The 21426-nt window shown below is 39.6% G+C and overlaps 1 protein-coding gene across 3 annotated transcripts; it reads left to right on the top strand.

Annotated features, from left to right (window-relative positions):
* Positions 1–819: 819 nt before the first annotated feature.
* On the top strand, positions 820–6883 carry LOC140966911 (squamosa promoter-binding-like protein 16). Of its 3 annotated transcripts, XM_073427229.1 has the most exons (12): positions 821–1229; positions 1721–2032; positions 2099–2367; positions 2576–2769; positions 3085–3908; positions 4082–4156; positions 4235–4342; positions 4423–4540; positions 4689–4824; positions 4904–5048; positions 5131–5727; positions 5913–6883. In XM_073427229.1, exons 2-12 carry the CDS (start codon positions 1766–1768, stop codon positions 6336–6338), a joined length of 3159 nt encoding a protein of 1052 aa, XP_073283330.1. In that variant the 5' UTR covers positions 821–1229; positions 1721–1765; the 3' UTR covers positions 6339–6883. The 3 variants fall into 3 exon arrangements, with proteins under 3 accessions (XP_073283322.1, XP_073283312.1, XP_073283330.1); XM_073427221.1 differs by having other exon boundaries at positions 820–1229; positions 1716–2367; XM_073427211.1 differs by having other exon boundaries at positions 820–1229; positions 1721–2367.
* The last annotated feature ends 14543 nt before the right edge of the window (positions 6884–21426 follow it).

The raw sequence follows: 21426 nt of genomic DNA on the forward strand, positions 1-21426 counted from the left end.
TGAAGATTAAATTTAAAAAGAAATGAACAGAGACTAAAAGAAGTGGAGAAGCTAAAAGCTATAGTAAAAGATTTAATGTTTTAATACAATTTTCCCAAGATATATTTAATCATCCTCCCTAATATTTAAAATCCCATCTTACATCTAAATTCTTAATTTCCCAAAAATAGTCTTTTAATCATCTAAAAACTTATAAGTACAACAATCAAAAAGAAAATTTATATTGTCCTAATAATTTAAATTCTTCTTCCCCGGATGATTTTATATCTCGCAGGTCTTTGAATGATTCCATCAGCTTTCTTTATTCGCTAAAATATAAATTTATGATTTATTTTATTTTTCTCATATAAAATTTTCCAAAAAGCTCTGGCATTAAAAAACTGGGGGGAGTTGGCTGGATTTGGTGCTACAAAAGTTAATGTGATTAAATTAAATACCCAACCATACAACGACTTGAGTATAAAAACGTCCATTTTGGAAAATTTGGAGTTTCTATATTTATGCATTGACCATTTTACAATATTAATTTTTTCGATGAAACAATATTACATGATTTCCCGTGAATAAGAAGGGTGTACGCAAAAATACTAGTATAATATAAAATAGAACTTTTAATAAATTAGAATCGAATCATAAATGTATGGTTCCGATTTTTATTTTGTAAGTAGGCGTTGATATATGAAAGACGATTCCGATTCCGGTTCTAGTTCGCGTTGATGAAGAACTATGGATGGAGCCTACCGTCGTCAACATTGTTAATTTATTGTTGGTTTGGATAAAATCAATAAATAAATGAGCGAGTGAGAAGGGAAATGGCAGAGAAAAGTAAAAGATAGTTGTGAATTACATACATAATACGCACATTATAATTTATTTATTATTTATTTATACGGTAGAGTGGCAGCCGAGTAAGTTGATTTATTGTTTATTCACTTTCCTTTTCTCCATTCTTGCGTTGTATACAGTTGCCGCAGATCTCTCTTTCTGTAATTCTTCTAACCCTAGGCCTGCGTTTCTGGATTCACTCGATTTATCCCCGGAAACCTATCAAAAGTTTTGCTGTTCACTTGTTTAATCGGACGGAAATTCGAGGAAGACTGTCGTAGGGAGGAGTTCGAATCTTGGGAATCGGTCTGACGGTTTGATTTGTATGTGTTCGTGCAGATGAGATGCGTCGAACTCGATTACTCGAGCTCTGTTTTGTACGTGGAATCTGTTGACTCATGAAGGTACCTACTTTTTCCCTTTTTTCTTATTTTGTCTGAATTATGCTGTTGAAATCGTATACTGCTATTAGTTTACCCTGATGATTTAGTAATTGTCATACTTGGAAGGTATGCTTTATCCACAGTGCTTAATTTCCCGCAAGAATTAGGCAAAGCTGTGAAGAAATGATGTATTTGTTAGTCTTGAGATTTGGTCTTTGTACAAACACACACGTATTTATGATTTAGCCCTGACTCGTAATTTCCCTGTTTAAATCTTTATTGGTTATTTGGAATCGATGGGAGAGGAAGCTGCCTTCTTGTGAATTTGCGGTGGCTGTGCGCGAGCGCGTGATTATTTAGCTAACGTAGACTTTTATGTTAGGAGTTCTTTTATCTTTTACAAGTATGATATTTCTGTTTGAAAACTTTATTTTCTTGTGTGATTTTCCTTTTCTCACTTTGGGACCTAAAACCGCCTCAAGTTGAAGTCTCAATATCTTCCATCAGTGCAGGTACTTCTCTTTTGGTTCTAGAGTTTAAGTTCTTGTCTTGGAAATATGGAAGATGCTGGCGCTCAAGTAGCCTCTCCAATGGTCATCCCTCAACCACATGCTGGAATATTTTACAACGTGCATCCAATGGCCAAGAAACGCGGTCAACCTTTTAACCCCATTAATTTTGTTCATCAAAACCCTTCTGATAATTGGAATCCTATGTCCTGGGATTGGGATAGCTCAAGGTTTGTGGCCAAACAGTTACAATCTGATGGAATCTTGGTGGGAAGTGACCCTCATATCCAACAAGACGTGCCAAGGAGTACGGAGGTACAAAATAGTGCTCACAATGCTAAAAATCCTGACTGTACTGATGATGAAAATCTAATTTTGAAGCTGGGAGCTGGAGATGGAGTTGGGCCCAGTTGCAGCAGCGGTGCTATGAATGTAGTGGAGCCACAAGCCGTGTCAAGACCCAATAAGAGAGTAAGAGCCAGATCACCTGGTGGCGCTAATTATCCCAGGTGTCAAGTTGATAATTGTAAGGAAGACCTGTCTACTGCCAAGGACTATCACCGACGGCACAAGGTATGTGAGGTTCATAGCAAAGTCAGTAAGGCTTTGGTGGGGAAACATATGCAACGGTTTTGCCAGCAATGTAGCAGGTTGGTAATTTGACATTGAGCGCTAATTTTGTGGCATTCTTCAATTTTGTTGTTGAGTTTTGACTAAGTAAGTAAGTTATAACATGTTTTACAAGGACTTTCGAATCAAGGTTGCACTTTCCTCTCATTTCTTGGCAATTTTTGGGTACTTTTTTTTGTTAGGGGCATATTGAGCCGACAGGTTAATGGTTTCATTACCTTTTATCAGGTTCCACCCCCTTTCAGAATTCGATGAGGGAAAGAGAAGCTGTAGGCGCAGACTTGCTGGGCACAACAGGAGGAGGAGGAAAACTCAGCCGGATGATACCACTCAACGGCTGTTAGTTCCTGACAAATGCAACAACAATGTGAATTGTGATCTTGATATTGTCAGTTTATTGGCAGTTCTAGCTCGTGCACAAGGTAAAGCTGTCTTTCATAGGAATACTTGGGTCTGAGTAATTTTACAGGAAAGAAATACTTGAGCTAAAATAATTATATAGGCAAAAGATTTCTAGATTCTTGCTAGTGTCATATGATAAATAACTCTTACTTTAATGTCGTACAAATGATGCAGTTAGAGCTAAGGTAGAGTTAAACACGAAGAGTTCAAAGTAGAAAGAGTTTTGTGGACTACTAATTATTTGCTGAGAAGCGTAGGACTAGATCTGATCTTTTAACTACTCTTGCGCCTAGATTTTACCTTTTGCTGAATCCTCCTATCTCATGTAATATTAGGGAACATTGAGGACAGGATTGGGAAATTCTCACCAGTACCCAATAAGGATCAGCTCATACAAATTCTTAATAAAATAAATTCACTTCCCTTCCCGGCAGATGTAGCAATGAAGTTGCCTGTTGCGAAAAGCAGCAATGCAAGTGTTCACGACCTTTCATCCTCTGAAAATCAGAATCAGGTGATGGAAAAAGCTTCCTCACCATCAACCTTGGATTTGCTTGCTGTTCTTTCGGCAACTTCTGGAGCTCCGTCATCTGATGCATTTGAAATTCAATCTCACCCTAGCACTGAGGAAAGTGGTTCTGAGAAAAGCAAGTCACCTTGTGTTGACCAAGCCACACATGTCAATTTACAGAGAATGCCTATTCCCACCATGGGAGAAAGGAGTGGCACTAGTTACCATTGCCCGTTGGAAGATGTGGATTGCCATGTGCAAGAGACTCCAAGTTTGCCATTACAGCTATTTAGCTCCTCACCCGAAGATGACAGTGGAAGGAAACTACAATCTGGTGGGAAAAACTGCTTTTCTTCTGGCAGTAGTAATCCTTCAGAAGGAAGGTCACCCATGTCATCACCACCTATTGTACATGATTTGTTTCCAGTGCGTACTTCAAAAGAAACAATGAAGCATGACAGTTTCCAAAGTAGTAGAGGAAATATGAAAGCATCCATGAGCAACGATTGCAATACATCTCTTCAGCTCTTTGGATCCTCGGTTAGGACTAATGAAAATGGTTCAATTCCAAGTTCTCCACTCCGTGCAGGGTATTCATCTTCTTCTGGGTCTGATCATTCGCCATCCAGATTGTTATCTGATGTCCAGGTATTTCTTTCTTTTTTTAATTAAGAGGTTCGGGTATTTCTGAATATATGTTCTGTCTCCTTTTACTAACAACTTTAATAATATTGTTACTTATTTTATGTATTCATACTTCTTAATTTTAGTCTTTACTGTAAGATAAGAGAAAACATGAGTCGTTTGTTTGTTTTAACCAGGATCGAACTGGTCGAATTGTTTTCAAATTGTTTGACAAGGATCCGAGTCATTTTCCTGGGTCATTACGAGCTCAGGTTAGACTTTAATTCTTAAGTTTTAATATACCTTAATTCATATTTGGTTTTGATGGTCTACATCGCCTCTGTCTTCAGATCTTCAATTGGCTATCCACCAGCCCATCCGAAATGGAAAGCTACATCAGGCCTGGTTGCATTGTTCTCTCAATCTATTTGTCCATGTCATCTTTTGCTTGGGAACAAGTGAGTGTGTTTCCATGAATAATCATATTTCAATATTTTCCTTTGATCCACCATCTTTATTGCCCCTCGCCTGTTTGCAGTTTGAAAAAAATCTTCTTCAGTATGTGAAATCTTTAGTCAGAGGCGTTGATGTCGACTTTTGGGGAAATGGGAGATTTTTGATTCATACAGATAGACAGATGGCTTCTCATAAAGATGGTAATGAATGTTATTTTCTGGTTATTGTGAGCCAGTTAATAGATGTTTGTTCTCTTGCCATTTTCAATTTTTTTTGGAGTTTAGATAGCAATCACTTTCCTTGCGTGTTTCGACGTACTCATGTTGCTTTTGTGCAATTAAACTTTAGGAAGTGTACGTCTCTGCAAACATTGGAGAGGCTGGAGTACACCAGAATTAATCTGGATCTCACCTGTGGCAGTTGTTGGAGGACAAGATACCTCTCTCCTATTGAGAGGAAGACAGTTGACCGCTCCAGGCACAAAGTATGTGATTGGATTTAGTTGGATGATTTATGTCACGCCTTTGGTATCTTTTCATCAAGAACTTTTCTGAATGGTGTAGGATATACTGCACACATCCAGCTGGATACAATGCAAGTTTGGTTCCAGCATTGTCACACCAAGACTCAGCTACGGATGAACTTATTCAGGGGAGTTTAAAAGTTAATCTAGCAACACGGAATACACTTGGCCGCTGTTTCATTGAGGTATCTATAAACTATAAATAGAATGTTAACAATTTTGAAATAATTGGTTGAGTTCTGTATCATGACAGTTTTGTGTTAACAGGTTGAAAATAATATCAGAGGTACTATTTTTCCAGTAATTATAGCAGATGACACCATTTGCCAAGAATTGAGACTTCTTGAACCTGAAATTGTTGGAAGTGCTGAAGTGCCTGACGGTGTCGATTACATTCGGAAAAGAGATAGAACCATGTCCAGGGAAGAAGCCCTTCATTTCTTGAATGAACTTGGTTGGCTCTTCCAAAGAAAGCACAACTCTGCTTTGCTGATGAGCCCAGAGTATAAGCTTTCTCGGTTGCAATTCCTTCTTATATTCTCTGTTGAGTCCGATTTTTGTGCATTGGTCGAAACCCTCCTCGGGATTCTGGTAGAATTTAACTTGGGTAGAGAGAATTTAGCGAGAGAATCTCTGGAGATGCTAGCAGAATCTCACCTCTTGAACAAGGCTGTCAAAAGGAGGTGTCGCCGCATGGTTGATCTGCTCATTCATTACCCTGTTTTCGATTCTACCAATAATTCTGAAATGTTTATTTTTGTACCCAATATAGCTGGACCTGGTGGTGTCACGCCTTTACATTTGGCTGCTTGTACATCATCAGCCGATGACATTGTTGATGCTTTGACAAGTGATCCGAAGGAGGTATTTCAGTTTTATTCAATAACTTATAAGATTTTTGTGCTTTTACAATTAAAAAAAATGCCTTTTGATTTTTCAACATTTTATTATTTCTCCTCCCGCTTTCGTTGTTTGGTCATGGATAGAATTATGAATTAACTCACTTCTTTTAAGTGTTCCGACGTTTTTCTACGGCCTTTTATGTTTAGATTGGATTGCATTGCTGGAATTCGCTTCTTGACTCAAATGGACTTTCTCCTTATGCATATGCCTTGATGGGGAATAATAATTCCTATAATTCCCTTGTTGCACGGAAATATTCGAAAAGAAATATGGGTCAGGTGGTGGTATCAATAGATAACGAAATTGTTCCTTTCCAGTTGGAGGTAAATAAGGACAAAACTGCTGCCTCGAAACTATATCAAGGCGAAAGATCTTGTTCCAGATGTGCACTTGTTGCTGGATACCGTAAAAAGTTTATAAAATCACAAGGATTGCTTCAGCCTCCCTTCATTCATTCATTGCTTGTTGTTGCTGCCGTATGCGTTTGTGTATGTGTGTTCCTGAGAGTTCTTCCGTATCTCAGTTCTGTTGCCCCATTTGCCTGGGAGAACTTGGAATATGGGGCGATGTAGTTTTTTGAGAAGATTCTGCTCGAGCAAATTTTAGTGAGGAAGGTTCCTGTGTTTTCATGGGAGAAGTTCTTTCACGCGACTCGGCACGCAGGAAACTGTAACTTTGAGTTGCAAGTCTAATTGATCTTGATGTAGAGTAGCTTGAATCTCAGAGGGATGGTTGGACCTCGTTCGCGTAACAATAGCTTATCAATTACTTATTTAAGATAAATACATAATCTTAATGTGTAGAAAGCTGAAGATTCAGTTTCCGGGACAGAACACCTTGAGCTTGTGTTCGTGCAGGTAAGTGACTTTAGCATATCGCTGTATCTACTGAACCTAAGAAAGTACCAAGTGGATTTGTTTCTGTAAAAAGAAGTATCAGGTTTTGAAAATTTTACATTATTAGGTTGTTTAAGTGAAATATAAACTTGTACGTCTTAGTATTTTTCTTTCCTTGTCTCGTTTCATTAATTGGTGAGGCGTTGTGTATTTTGGGAAAAAAATGGTGAACCATGATCAGTTGTTTGGCCTGTTTGAGTTATCGATGTTTTGTTTTTTGACATCTTGTTTCACTGTTATTACGAAAGAGTATTCAAAGATATCATATTAACCAACATCACACGATAAAATGAAGGATGGTTTAGGGGATGAAATTACAAATTTTGTTAATGAATGAGCAACAGGATTAGTCGAACGCCTAATGTGATTTAAGTTAATCACCATCGGCTCCTTAAGTAGATTTTTTATCTCATGAGCGCACAAACCACTATATCCATGATCATTTGATGGTTCCATGATTGCGTGCATGACCATCTGTGAATCAGAAAAAACAAGAACCCGGTGGATTCTGTTGGAACTTTTCAAGTTCGCAATCTTTGCTTAATTTTGATGATAACAAAACTTGTTATTTTGTTTCTAACAACCTACCTTAGTGTGCAGATAGCTGAAACTGAAATGATCAGTTTACGAGCCAAAACTGAAGCTATCGGAGATGTTAACTGAAAGAACCAACTGATCGAACGAACTGAACCAGTTCAACTGATGCATCGCAACAAGCTCAACTGAATGTCCAACTGATAGGTAGTTCAGCAGAAGATCTTCAGAAGCTCGGCAAGCTGATGAAGAGTTCAACTGATGAAAAGCCCAACTGACCAGGTAACTGAATCAGTGAAATCAGTGCAGCTGACGAGTCAACTGATTCACTAGATCAGTTCAAAGACCAGTTGCTGATCAGTTTGAAGAACCAGTTCAGAACATCAGTTAGAAGCAATCAGTTGCAGATCACGACAAGCTTACTTAATGGATTACAGCTGTGCGCAAATGTACAAAAGCAATTGTACTATCACAGTACAATTATGAACATTGCATCAGAGCTTAAAGCCAAAAGTTCCGGAATGGATTTCAAAGAACAAATTCAAAATGCAACAGATACAATAATAATTGAGTCTCACTGTACGATCAAGCTTCGCGCCTATAAATAGAAGATCAGTGAAGACTCAGCAACAACGATATACACAGTGTGACTAAAAGAGAGAATACAACAAAGAAGAAGGGCACACATATCACGTATCAGCTTACAAGAAGCAATGTAGAACCCGTAAATTAGACTACGTATAAGCAATGCATAATTCCAGTATTTAAATTTAAAATGATATTATTTCATGAGTATTTAAATTCTTTTCTTTAAATTATTTATTTCAGGCAGTAGTTTAATTACTACCTTTTCAGTTAAATAAGTGAGGCCGACTGGAGTTGGAGTAAAGAGATAAAATTTAATATTTAGAAAACATTCTTAGAATTTATTTAAGATAAAAAATAATTTATTTTTTTAAAAAAAGAAAGTTTAAGAATTTATTTAATTAACTTGAGATAAGTAGTAAATAAATTCTTTATGCCCACTAATTTAATTAAAACCCTAAATTAAAATGTGTAACCAATTGGGATAAATTAATATAAGCCTAATATATTCAATAAAATATTACCCTAACATGTTAGTGAATGTATTTTAATATTTAGCCATGCGTGCAAGATAATATTACTCCATAATTAATTTCTTAAGTCACTAAAATATTTAATGGGTAGATAAAACACTAAAGATTTAAAATACAATATTTAAGAAATATTTTTCCTCCTATTATCTTAATTTTCGGCCATTACACTCTTAGAATTTAATTTTATTAGTCAACTCTCAAACTTTGATATCTTTCCCTATCCATTCATAGAAGATAATTCTCTTTAATTTTATTCACCACTAATTAATATTTAAGCAATATTTCTACCATGTTTATCTAGCAATATTTCATCCCCATTTATCATGAAATTTTTGGCCACCCCTATGAGTTTTAATTAATTTGTCAACTCTCCTTTTTTTTGGTCCTTTCCTTATCCAATTTTTGGGAGATAAATCCCTCAACTTTAATCCTCAATAATCAAACAATTAAGCAATATTCTCCCTTATTTTGCAAGCTCAAAATCGGCCCTCCTTTAATTTTGAAAGATTATTTTTAGTTGGACAATTTATTTCTTAATTATCTTTCCTTTAATCTTTTCAAGGTGGATATTCTCCCCACTTTTAAATCTCTACCAAATAATTTATTTAAGCTATTTTCTCCCTTGTTCCTAGACCCGAAATTCGACCAAGTGCACCCTCAATTATCCTTCAAAAAAAAAAAATCTTTTGATATCATATTATTTCCTTATCTCTCAAATTCAAAGATAGCAAGATTTATTCCCTTCCATTTATCTTGCAACCTCCCATTTATCTCCCTAGCCTCCCTCCCCACCATCATCACCGAAATTCAGAGCATATTGAGAGAAAAAAAAACGTGAGGTGCTAGGGAGGAAATCGAGTAGAAAACAAGAAACAAAAAAAGAACACTCCGTCTCCTCCGCGCCGCGTCGTCGTGTCGTTTGCTTTTCTTTCAAAACAAACCAAGACATGTTTATATTTTCTTTTACTCCTCAATCAAGTCATATACTGATTTTTAACATCACATGTGCATGATTGTTTAACCATGAAAACCGAAATTCTTGACAGCATGTGTCCGATACATGTACAGATTTTTCTTGCACTTCTTGGTGCCTTCACGAATTGCATGGTTTTTGGTGATTGCAGGGGTTGGCTCACGTCCAGGATTTCCAGGCTGCATCTAGGAGGGATTTAGGGTGTGTTAAGAAGGGATTTGACCATTGGTTAAAGTCTCTTTTTCCCCCAGCAACACGTCCATAATGCATTTTCGAGTCTCGGGTTGCACGATTTTTGGTCTAAGGAAAGTGTTCTGAACTTGGCCGTCCTAGTGGTTGTAGCCATGGTTAGAACCCTTCCTTGACATGTCTAGGACGTGACCAATATGCCCTTTCATGGCTTGGTTCACGTCCCAATCGGTTTTCAAACATAAAACAAGAACAGCCCCTTCGACCCCTTTTAAATTCTGCACATGTCCTTTTTGGTTTTGGTGGTTTGGGGTGGACCTTGGTTGGCCTCTGGCCCTTAGCCCTGGTTCACACCACAATCCTTGATGTCTAGATCGTGCCACGGTCAATCAATGGCCATTGGAACGGTCCATGACAGCAAGAACGATTGAAATACGCCACGCACGCAAGGGTGCCTCTCGGGTGGACTTTTCGGTTGGTTACGGGTGTGGGTTGGATTGTGGCTGGCCTAAGGCCCTTAGCCATGGTTCAAACCATTCCTTAGGACGTTGGTAAGAGGTTGTGATTGGTGGTTCGAGCCCTAATGGCCATTAGCCTTGCAAACGACGCAAAGAAACGCTTACACAGCTCCTGTAATTTCTGGACAGCAAGTTGTGCTGCGGTTCAGAGGTGCATTTCGGGTTCTTGGTTGGCTTTTGGCCTATGGCCATGGACTGAACAGTACCTCATTGAGTTGGGAAGGTCATGTTTTTGGCCGTTCGTGATTCGGATCATTTTCGAGGTCGTACGAGAATTTACGGTGCAATGTGCCAAAGTGACTCTCGAAAGAGCGTTTCACGTTTTTGGCCTCCATTCACTAAATTTCGAGTACTGTAAATTTAGGAGCATTATTTCATCATTTTTAAGAGTATTTTAATCATGACTAAACGTTGGTTCGGTGTTGGTTCGGGTTGGCTCGGAGTCATGATTAAATATTAAGTCAGTGGGCGTAATTGTCTCGTTTTTTTGGATTCAATTACAAAGTTTGGTCAAGTAAATCATTTGCTTATTTTTCACGACATAATTAGGTCGCAGCGAGCCTGGGAACGGTCCAACCCTTATGGTAAAATTTATACAGGATATTTAATTTTTGTATTTAATTATATTACGTGCAAAAATGTAAAATATTCATTTTTGAGAGTTATGTGATATTGCTTGTGGCCATTGTACTATCATGAGATTATTACTTCACCCGGTCGCCAGTTACCGGTCAGTTCAGTTGTGTAGCACCCAGTATAATGTGGCATTAGTCTGATCAGACGATTAGTATTTCACACGGTCGTCAGTTACCGGTCAGTTCAGTTCAGTTCAGGGGCCACTTGCGTATAACATAATCTCAACAGAAAATTATTACACTTTATTTTATGACAGGGCTCTACGGAGCAAACATTTCAATTACTACATTCAGTTCAGTTCAATTCAGTTATGGACGTAATATTAATTATTCATGATGCGATTTTCATTTCAGTTATGCACGTATTAAATTTACTCATGACATGATATTTTCACTTTGCATGCGGTTTTATTATTATTACTCGTTATTTACGATATATGCATGCTGAGTCTTTAGGCTGACTAGACTTGATTGTTGTAGGTACTGATGATGTCGGAACCGAGGGCGGGGACCAGTGAGATAGCTTGGGTCGGCAGTAGTGGAACCCGAGGACCTCATTTTTTTAGCATTTACTATTTTTAGGCTCAAACATTTTTCTCGTTGTTGGATTATTTTAAATTATTATTTTTGTTTATTATTTTTCAAACAAACATTTTCTTCCGCTGCTATTTTGAACATCAAACTTTATTTTTATCAGTTTATTTATGAAAGAGCCATTTTAATTAATGAAAAATAAAATTTTTACATTTTTCCGCAAATCTTCAAGCACGAGGTTAGAGGCCTCTACAGGTGGTATCAGAGCAATGGTTCTGTAAAGGGTTGTACTACTACTGACCTCGAGAAGCTCACGAAGTCACGTCTTCGGTCTGTAAGTTTTACATTTATGCATTCTATTTAAAGCATGAATTGTTTCAACTGCAAGTACTCATGAATTATTTTTTTTACGCTCCGATTTTAAATTGCTCATTATTTATTTAAATTTAAATAAATTATGGAATTATGCATGTTGGTTACGTATGGGTTATATGTATGGAACAATATGCCTCCTAGACGCATTCTCGAGCACACGAAAGATGCTGAGCACCGTCATGAGGACGGTGAGGATCAGAGGCAAGAGAGGCACGGACCTCCACCAGATATGAATGCCCAGATGCTAGCTGGGATGACTCAGTTCTTCGCACAGTTTGCGGGGAACAATGCTGTGGCGACCAGGCCGACAGGGCCTGAGGCTGTCTATGAGAGGTTCATGAAGATGCGTCCTAAGGAGTTTTCAGGGATGACGGACCCCATGATTGCCGAGGGCTGGAGCAAGTCCCTCGAGGTTATCTTCGAGTTTATGGAGCTTGGAGATGCAGACAGAGTTCGTTGTGCCACCTATTTATTCGGAGGAGATGCCCGCTTATGGTGGGAAGGAGCATCAGTAGCCCTGAACTTGGCTACACTGAGTTGGGCACGCTTTACGGAGGTATTCTACTCCAAATATTTTAATGAGAAAGTGCGCACCAGGTTGACCACGGAATTCATGAGCCTGAGGCAGGGAGATCTGACTGTTACGGAGTTCATCCGTAAGTTTGAGAGGGGTTGTCATTTTGTGCCCCTGATCGCGAATGATGCTAAAGAGAAGTTGATGCATTTCTTGGTGGGTCTACGGTCGATCTTGCGCCGTGATGTTAGGGTGTCTGACCCTACTACTTATGAGGTCGCTGTCTCCAGAGCTCTAGCTGCAGAGCAGGATCAGCGTGATATAGAGAGAGACCGCCAGGGCAAGCGCCCAGTCTAGGTACTACACCGCCCTCCTCCTCAGCAGCATCAGCAGCAGAATAAAAGGCCTTTCCATGGCCCGCCCAAAAACAGAGGCCACAAGCAGCAGCAGCAGCAGCAGCGGGGACGCGCAGTCCCTAAGCCTATTGAGTATCCTATCTGTCCTAAATGCTCACGCCGCCATCCTGGAATATGTATGTATGGCTCTGGGAAGTGTTACAAGTGCGGTAGCCCAGACCACGTGCTACCCCAGTGCCCTCAGAGGAACCTGCCTACCCAAGGCAGGGTATTTGCTTTCCATGCAGTGGAGACGAACCCCGATACCATGCTTATGACAGGTAACTTTAAGCTTTAAATTTATATTTGGGATTTAATGTTTTGGGTTGAGATTTTGAACCTAGAATTGTGATAGGGTTGCATGCTCTACTCAGTATTTTTTTTTTTTTGGAATTTAAGTTAGAAGAACTTTAGCCTATGCATGTCTATAAGCTTAGCTCTTGTGATTATTGGGTTCAGCATAGTGTTCTAACCTTTCAGGGAGAATTTTCATAGTTTGCTCATCTACAAAAGCCTTGATAGATTCAAGGGCTACTCACTCATTTATTTCTGAGGTCTTTGCGAATTTTCTCAAAGTTAAGACCGTTGGGCTAGATGTAGCCTACTCAGTGGTACTGCCTTCGGGAGAGGAGATGGCAGCCACCAATGTGATCCGAGACCTAGATCTGGAGCTTCATGGCAACCTTGTTTATGCGGATCTGATTGTCTTGCCGATGCCAGAGTTCGACATCATATTAGGCATGGATTGGCTATTGCGAAACAGAGTGTTGATAGACTTCCAGCGGAGATCTGTTCTAGTCCGACCGCCTGAGATGACACAGTTCTTATTTGAGCCGGACAGGTACTTTTTCTTACCGCGCATTATTCCATATGTCCAGGCTAGGAAGCTCTTGCATAGAGGGTGTCGAACGTTTTTAGCAACTTTTATATCTGTCCCTGAGACACCCAGTCAGTCAGCCGCATATCTTCCGATTGTCAGAGATTTCTTAGACGTTTTTCCTGAGGACGTCTCTGGTATGCCACCCGAGAGAGAGGTGGAGTTTTCTAGTGAACTTATGCCAGGTACGGTACCGATCTCAAAAGCACCGTACCGACTAGCACCGACAGAGATGGCAGAGCTTAAGAAGCAGATTCAGGAACTTCTTGACAAAGAGTTCATTCGCCCAAGCTTTTCACCATGGGGCGCGCTAGTCTTGTTTGTGAAGAAGAAGGATGGCTTTATTTGCATCGATTATCGGGAGTTGAACAGGATAAATACCCACTTCCGAGGATTGAAGATCTATTTGACCAGTTGCAGGGAGCTTTGGTATTCTCCAACATTTATCTGCGTTCCGGTTATCACCAGTTGAGGGTGAAAGATGCTGACGTTTTGAAGACTGCTTTTAGGACTCGTTATGGCCACTACGAGTTCCTTGTGATGCCGTTCGGTTTGACGAATGCGCTAGCGATCTTCATGGATCTCATGAATCGCGTATTTCAACCGTATCTTGATCAGTTTGTGATAGTGTTCATAGTCGACATTCTCGTCTACTCGAAGAATCAAGAGGATCACGGTAGACATCTGACTACAGTGTTGCAGACCTTGCAGAAGCACAAGTTATTCGCAAAGTTCAGTAAGTGCGAATTCTGGTTGGAGAAGGTGGCGTTCTTAGGCCACATTGTTTCTAGCAGTGGTATCGAAGTAGACCCAGCAAAAGTTGCAGCAGTCAGAGATTGAGTTGTACCACAGAATGCATATGAGATTCGCAGTTTTTTTGGCTTAGCAGGATATTACCGGAAGTTTATTCAAGGATTCTCATCTATCGCAGTTCTACTTACAGCTTTGACCAAGAAGAATGTGAAATTTGTGTGGAGCGATGATTGTCAGAAGAGCTTCGATACTTTGAAGCAAGCTTTTATCTCAGCACCAGTTTTGGCCATGCCATCAGGGCCTGGAGATTTTGTCTTGCATACCGATGCTTCGAAGCTCGGTCTTGGCGCAATATTGATGCAGCATGGGAAGGTGATAGCATACGCTTCTCGTCAGTTGAAGACTCATGAGAAGAATTACCCTACCCATGATCTAGAGTTGGCAGCCGTTGTTTTTGCTTTGAAGATCTGTAGGCATTATTTGTATGGAGAGAAGTGCCAGATCTTTACCGACCACAAGAGCCTCAAGTACTTCTTTACGCAGAAAGAGCTGAATATGCGTCAGAGGCGATGGTTGGAGATTGTGAAAGATTATGATTGTGACATTAGCTACCACCCGGGTAAAGCTAATGTAGTTGTAGATGCATTGAGCAGGAAAGTTGCAGTGATGGTCCATCTGACGATTCAGAGACCTCTTCAGTCTGAGATGCAGAGGTTTGATCTAGAGGCATATCCTCAAGGTAGAGTTCCCCGTCTATCCACCTTGACGATCCAGTCTTCTCTCATTGACCGTATTCGCAGTGGTCAGCCAGCAGATGAGCAGTTGGCAAGGTGGAAGTAGAGAGATGAGGCCAAGGGCAGTGTCTTGTATTCAGTTGGTGATGGTATTGTGAGATACCGGGACAGGATATGGGTCCCTAGCAGTGATTCTATCCGAGCAGATATTCTATCAGAGGCCCATATGTCGCCGTACTCTATTCATCCAGGGAGTACGAAGATGTACAAAGACCTGCAGTTATTGTACTGGTGGCCAGGAATGAAGAAGGATATCAGACGTTTTGTATCTGAGTGTCTGACTTGTCAGTTAGTAAAGGCGGAGCATCAGAGACGAGCAGGGTTGCTCAAGCCTCTTCCTATTCTCGAGTGGAAGTGGGAGAATGTTACCATGGATTTTGTTACCGGTTTGCCGAAGTCAGTCGGAGGATCGAATGCTATCTGGGTGATTGTTGATCGTCTTACCAAATCAGCGCACTTCTTGCCTATCAAGACGACTTTCACCATGATTCAGTATGCAGAGTTGTATATCCGGGAGATAGTCCGACTTTATGATATTCTTGTTTCTATCGTATCTGACAGAGACCCCAGATTTACTTCCTCATTTTGGAAGAGTTTGCATTCGAAGATGGGTACGAAATTGTTGTTTAGCACAGCTTTCCACCCTCAGACAAACCGACAGTCAGAGCGAGTTATTCAGATTTTGGAGGATCTTCTCCGTGCTTGTGTTATCGATTTCTCCGGGAGTTTGGAGTCGAACTTGCCATTAGTGGAGTTCACCTATAACAACAGCTTTCAGTCGTCTATAAGAATGGCTCCGTATGAAGCATTGTATGGTCGCAAGTGTAGATCTCGTGTTCATTGGGATGAGGTAGGAGAGAGAGCAGAGTTGGGTCCAGAGATTATTCAGCAGACTGTCAATGTAGTAGCCCAGATCCGTGACAGGATGAGGACTGCTCGGAGTCGACAGAAGAGTTATGCGGACCAGCGGAGGAGAGATTTAGAGTTCGCCGTGGGCGACCATGTCTTTTTGAAAGTGGCACCTATGAAGGGTGTCATATGATTCGGGAAGAAAGGGAAGCTCAGTCCGAGATTCATTGGACCATTTGAGATCCTTGACAGAGTTGGGACGCTAGCTTATCGTGTTGCTCTTTTGCCGAATCTGGCCGGAGTACACAATGTGTTCCACGTCTCTATGTTAAGGAAGTATATGGCACATCCTTCGCATGTTCTGAACTTTGAGCCGTTGCAGCTTACTCCGAACCTGTCTTATGAGGAGAGACCAGTGCAGATCCTAGACAGACAGGAGAAGAAGTTTCGGAACAAGCTGGTTAAGCGAGTTAAATTCAAGTGGCTTAACCATTCAGAGGAGGAAGCTACGTGGGAGTCTGAGCCAAAGATGAGGAGTCGTTATCCCGAGTTGTTCGGTAAGTTTTAATTTCGAGGACGAAATTTCTTTTAAGGGGGGAAGGATTATTGAACCCGTAAATTAGACTACGTATAACCCATGCATAATTCCAGTATTTAAATTTAAAATGATTTTATTTAATGAGTATTTAAATTTTTTTCTTTAAATTATTTATTTCAGGCAGTAGTTTAATTACTACCTTTTCAGTTAAATAAGTGAGGCCGGACTGGAGTTGGAGTAAAGAGATAAAATTTAATATTTAGAAAACATTCTTAGAATTTATTTAAGATAAATAATAATTTATTTTTTTTGAAAAAGAAAGTTTAAGAATTTATTTAATTAACTTGAGATAAGTAGTAAATAAATTCTTTATGCCCACTAATTTAATTAAAAGCCTAAATTAAAATGTGTAACCAATTGAGATAAATTAATATAAGCCTAATATATTCAATAAAATATTACCCTAACATGTTAGTGAATGTATTTTAATATTTAGCCTTGCGTGCAAGATAATATTACTCCATAATTAATTTCTTAAGTCACTAAAATATTTAATGGGTAGATAAAACACTAAAGATTTAAAATACAATATTTAAGAAATATTTTTCCTCTCATTATCTTAATTTTCGGCCATTACACTCTTAGGATTTAATTTTATTAGTCAACTCTCAAACTTTGATATCTTTCCCTATCCATTCATAGAAGATAATTCCCTTTAATTTTATTCACCACTAATTAATATTTAAACAATATTTCTACCATATTTATCTAGCAATATTTCATCCCCATTTATCATGAAAATTTCGGCCACCCCTATGAGATTTAATTAATTTGTTAACTCTCCTTTTTTTGGTCCTTTCCTTATCCAATTTTTGGGAGATAAATCCCTCAACTTTAATCCTCAATAATTAAACAATTAAGTAATATTCACCCTTATTTTGCAAGCTCAAAATCGGCCCTCCTTTAATTTTGAAAGATTATTTTTAGTTGGACAATTTATTTCTTAATTATCTTTCCCTTAATCTTTTCAAGGTAGATATTCTCCCCACTTTTAAATCTCTACCAAATAATTTATTTAAGCTATTTTCTCCCTTGTTCCTAGACCCATAAATCGACCAAGTGCACCCTCAATTATCCTTCAAAAAAAAATCTTTTGATATCATATTATTTCCTTATCTCTCAAATTCAAAGATAGCAAGATTGATTCCCTACCATTTATCTTGCAACCTCCCATTTATCTCCCTAGACTCCCTCCCCACCATCATCACCGAAATTCAGAGCATATTGAGAAGAAAAAAAACGTGAGGTGCTAGGGAGGAAATCGAGTAGAAAACAAGAAACAAAAGAAGAACACTTCGTCTCCTCCGCGCCTCGTCGTCGTGTCGTTTGCTTTTCATTCAAAACTCACTAAGGCATGTTTATATTTTCTTTTACTCCTCAATCAAGTCATATACTGATTTTTAACATCACATGTGCATGATTGTTTAACCATGAAAACCGAAATTCTTGACAGCATGTGTCCGATACATGTACAGATTTTTCTTGCAGTTCGTGGTGCCTTCACGGGTTGCATGGTTTTTCGTGATTGTAGGGGTTGGCTCACGTCCAGGCTTTCCAGGCTGCATCTAGGAGGGATTCAGGGTGTGTTAAGAAGGGATTTGACCATTGGTTAAAGTCTCTTTTTCCCCCAGCAACACGTCCATAATGCATTTTCGAGTCTCGGGTTGCACGATTTTTGGTCTAAGGCAAGTGTTCTGAACTTGGCCGCCCTAGTGGTTGTAGCCATGGTTAGAACCCTTCCTTGACATGTCTAGTACGTGACCAACATGCCCTTTCATGGCTTGGTTCACGTCCCAATCGGTTTTCAAACATAAAACAAGAACAGCCCCTTCGACCCCTTTTAAATTCTGCACATGTCCCTTTTGGTTTTGGTGGTTTGGGGTGGACCTTGGTTGGCCTCTGGCCCTTAGCCCTGGTTCACAACCACAACCCTTGATGTCTAGATCGTGCCACGGTCAATAAATGGCCATTGGAACGGTCCATGACAGCAAGAACGATTGAAATACGCCACGCACGCAAGGGTGCCTCTCGAGTGGACTTTTCGGTTGGTTACGGGGGTGGGTTGGATTGTGGCTGGCCTAGGGCCCTTAGCCATGGTTCAAACCATTCCTTAGGACATTGGTAAGAGGTTATGATTGGTGGTTCGAGCCGTAATGGCCATTAGCCTAGCAAACGACGCAAAGAAATGCTTACACAGCTGCTGTAATTTCTGGACAGCAAGTTGTGCTGCGGTTCAGAGGTGCATTTCGGGTTCTTGGTTGGCTTTTAGCCTATGGCCATGGACTGGACAGTACCTCATTGAGTTGGGAAGGTCATGTTTTTGGCCGTTTGTGATTCGGATCATTTTCGAGGTCGTACGAGAATTTACGGTGCAATGTGCCAAAGTGACGCTCGAAAGAGCGTTTCACGTTTTTGGCTTCCATTCACTAAATTTCGAGTACTGTAAATGTAGGAGCATTATTTCATCATTTTTAAGAGTATTTTAATCATGACTAAACATTGGTTCGGTGTTGGTTCGGGTTGGCTCGGAGTCATGATTAAATACTAAGTCAGTGGGCGTAATTGTCTCGTTTTTTTGGATTCAATTACAAAGTTTGGTCAAGTAAATCATTTGCATATTTTTCACGACATAATTAGGTCGCAGCGAGCCTGGGAACGGTCCAACCCTTATGGTAAAATTTGTACATGATATTTAATTTTTTTATTTAATTATATTACGTGCAAAAATGTAAAATATTCATTTTTGAGAGTTATGTGATATTGCTTGTGGTCATTGTACTATCATGGGATTATTACTTCACCCGGTCGCCAGTTATCGGTCAGTTCAGTTGTGTAGCACCCAGTATACTGTGGCATTAGTCTGATCAGACGATTAGTATTTCACCCGGTCGTCAGTTACTGGTATCGGTCGTCAGTTACCGGTCAGTTCAGTTCAGTTCAGTTCAGGGGCCACTTGCGTATAACATAATCTTAACAGAAAATTATTACACGTTATTTTATGACAGGGCTATACGGAACAAACATTTCACTTACTACATTCAGTTCAGTTCAGTTCAGTTATGCACGTATTAAATTTACTCATGACATGATATTTTCACTTTGCATGCGGTTTTATTATTATTACTCGTTATTTACGATATATGCATGTTGAGTCTTTAGACTGACTAGACTTGATTGTTGTATGTACTGATGATCTCGGAACCGAGGGCGGGGACCAGTGAGATAGCTTGGGTCGGCAGTAGTGGAACCCGATGACCTCATTTTTTTAGCATTTACTATTTTTAGGCTCAAACATTTTTCTCGTTGTTGGATCATTTTAAATTATTATTTTGCAAACAAACATTTACTTCCGCTGCTATTTTGAACATCAAACTTTATTTTTATCAGTTTATTTATGAAAGAGGCATTTTAATTAATAAAAAAGAAAATTTTTAAATTTTTCCGCAAATCTTCAAGCACGAGGTTAGAGGCCTCTACAAGCAATCAGCCCAGTTGTGATGGAACACTTCAAAGTTATATCAGCTTAAATTAGAAGCTTATTTCCCTCAGTGTGTGAGAACACTTTCGAGGAGTGTTCATTGTTCAGTTCTCACACACACGCACACACACCACAACCCAACTTACAGTCTTGCACAAAGACAATAAACTTGTGTATGTAGTCTTTGACACATAGATGTTAAAGAAGTGTTGGTTGGAAAGTGCTGCCTTCAGTCTAGACTAGGAGTTCAGTTAGGCAGTGGGTAAGTTCTAAGCTGTGTAGGATTTGTACAAGGTGTTGTATAAATCTAAGTCTTCTAGTGTATCCTACCCGTGGAGGTAGAAGGGGTGGCGTAGGAGCAATTGAAGTCTCTGAACATCCATAAACATATCCTGTGTCTTTTAACTGTTTAACTGCTTGTTTTTTTCTTAACAGATTTGATCAGTTCAGGTGATATCAGTTCAGTTCTGTCTATAACTGAACTGATATAAGTTCTAACTGATTTTCCCGTAAATTCAGTTCTTCAGTTGCACAGTATATAAAACATATTAGTTTTCTTAACGAATGATTATTTCAAGTGTTTTCTGCTTGGTTTTATACCAAACTTAATCTAATTCATCGATGTATACATTCTTAGAACACGAGCTATTGCAGCTCATTGATTTATTGTGTTGAAAGCACCCCTAAGGTGCCGAGCACACGATCCGTCAGATTCCTTTCACGTGAACTAGTTGTACTCATTGTCTCGAGAGCCATAAGTTTTGCATGCATCACAGATAGTGCCTTCAAAATCCTTTGTCCAAACGCAAGTATCAGGTTTGTCATGATTCCGGATTACACAAGCAACACCATAGACATTTATTTGATCATTAAAGGCAACATCCACATCAAGTCGGAAGTGTCCAGCCGGTGGTGGATTCCAGGTCCTTGCCGAGTCATTTGCAGTCCCAAGTCTATCGACTTGAACATCACGCCACACAACCCAATATTCCTCAATATATCGGTCATCCCACTGCTTCGAAAAATATTTGCAATTGTCCTCCGTACAATATATAACTCGAAACAAGGCCGCCAATCACTCCAATTCCGGCAAGTAAATATTTGAAACTCATTTTCACTTAGCTGCCTCATCATCCATGGGCAAACATACGTCATCTAGCATCCTCGGACTTGTTTTAACAGTTCTTGAACATCCGGGCCTTCTAAAACCCAGGGTTGCTGGAACAAAAAAAATGCGTGGCTCGTCGTGTTACATATATAGCCACACAGCGAGCATAAGCCATTCACCGGGACATGATGCGCTAAAAGATTCATCTTGGTCGAAAAAATGTCATGCGATATTCTCAACCGAAAGATCTGATTTTTTTGCAGAATAGTTAAGGACCATAGAGCCGCCACCATTTCAGCAGAGGGAGTTCCGTTCGGTTTTCCGGAGAGTTTTGAAGTCCAATTTCTGCCTTTAACCATGTCGAACAGAATAATTGCCTTCTGCATCAAATTTCCAGAATCTAGAGTCTAAAGTCGGTGTTTGCGGAAGGGGGATGCATAGAACCTCGTCTACTGCATAAAGTAACAAAATATTTTTTAACACCTTGTCATCCCATCTCCCGTCCTTAATTAGAGCACTGAC

Source organism: Primulina huaijiensis, chromosome 2, assembly GCF_012295235.1.
Source record: "Primulina huaijiensis isolate GDHJ02 chromosome 2, ASM1229523v2, whole genome shotgun sequence".
Lineage (NCBI taxonomy): Eukaryota > Viridiplantae > Streptophyta > Magnoliopsida > Lamiales > Gesneriaceae > Primulina > Primulina huaijiensis.

What these genes read in the sequence shown, in the direction of transcription:
- LOC140966911 (XM_073427221.1), top strand. Translation starts at nt 1,766, where the DNA reads ATGGAAGATGCTGGCGCTCAAGTAGCCTCTCCAATGGTCATCCCTCAA. An exon ending in AGTTCTAGCTCGTGCACAAG is followed by an intron (nt 2,770 to 3,084) that starts GTAAAGCTGTCT and finishes ATGTAATATTAG; the next exon opens with GGAACATTGAGGACAGGATT. An exon ending in CTGGGTCATTACGAGCTCAG is followed by an intron (nt 4,157 to 4,234) that starts GTTAGACTTTAA and finishes CTCTGTCTTCAG; the next exon opens with ATCTTCAATTGGCTATCCAC.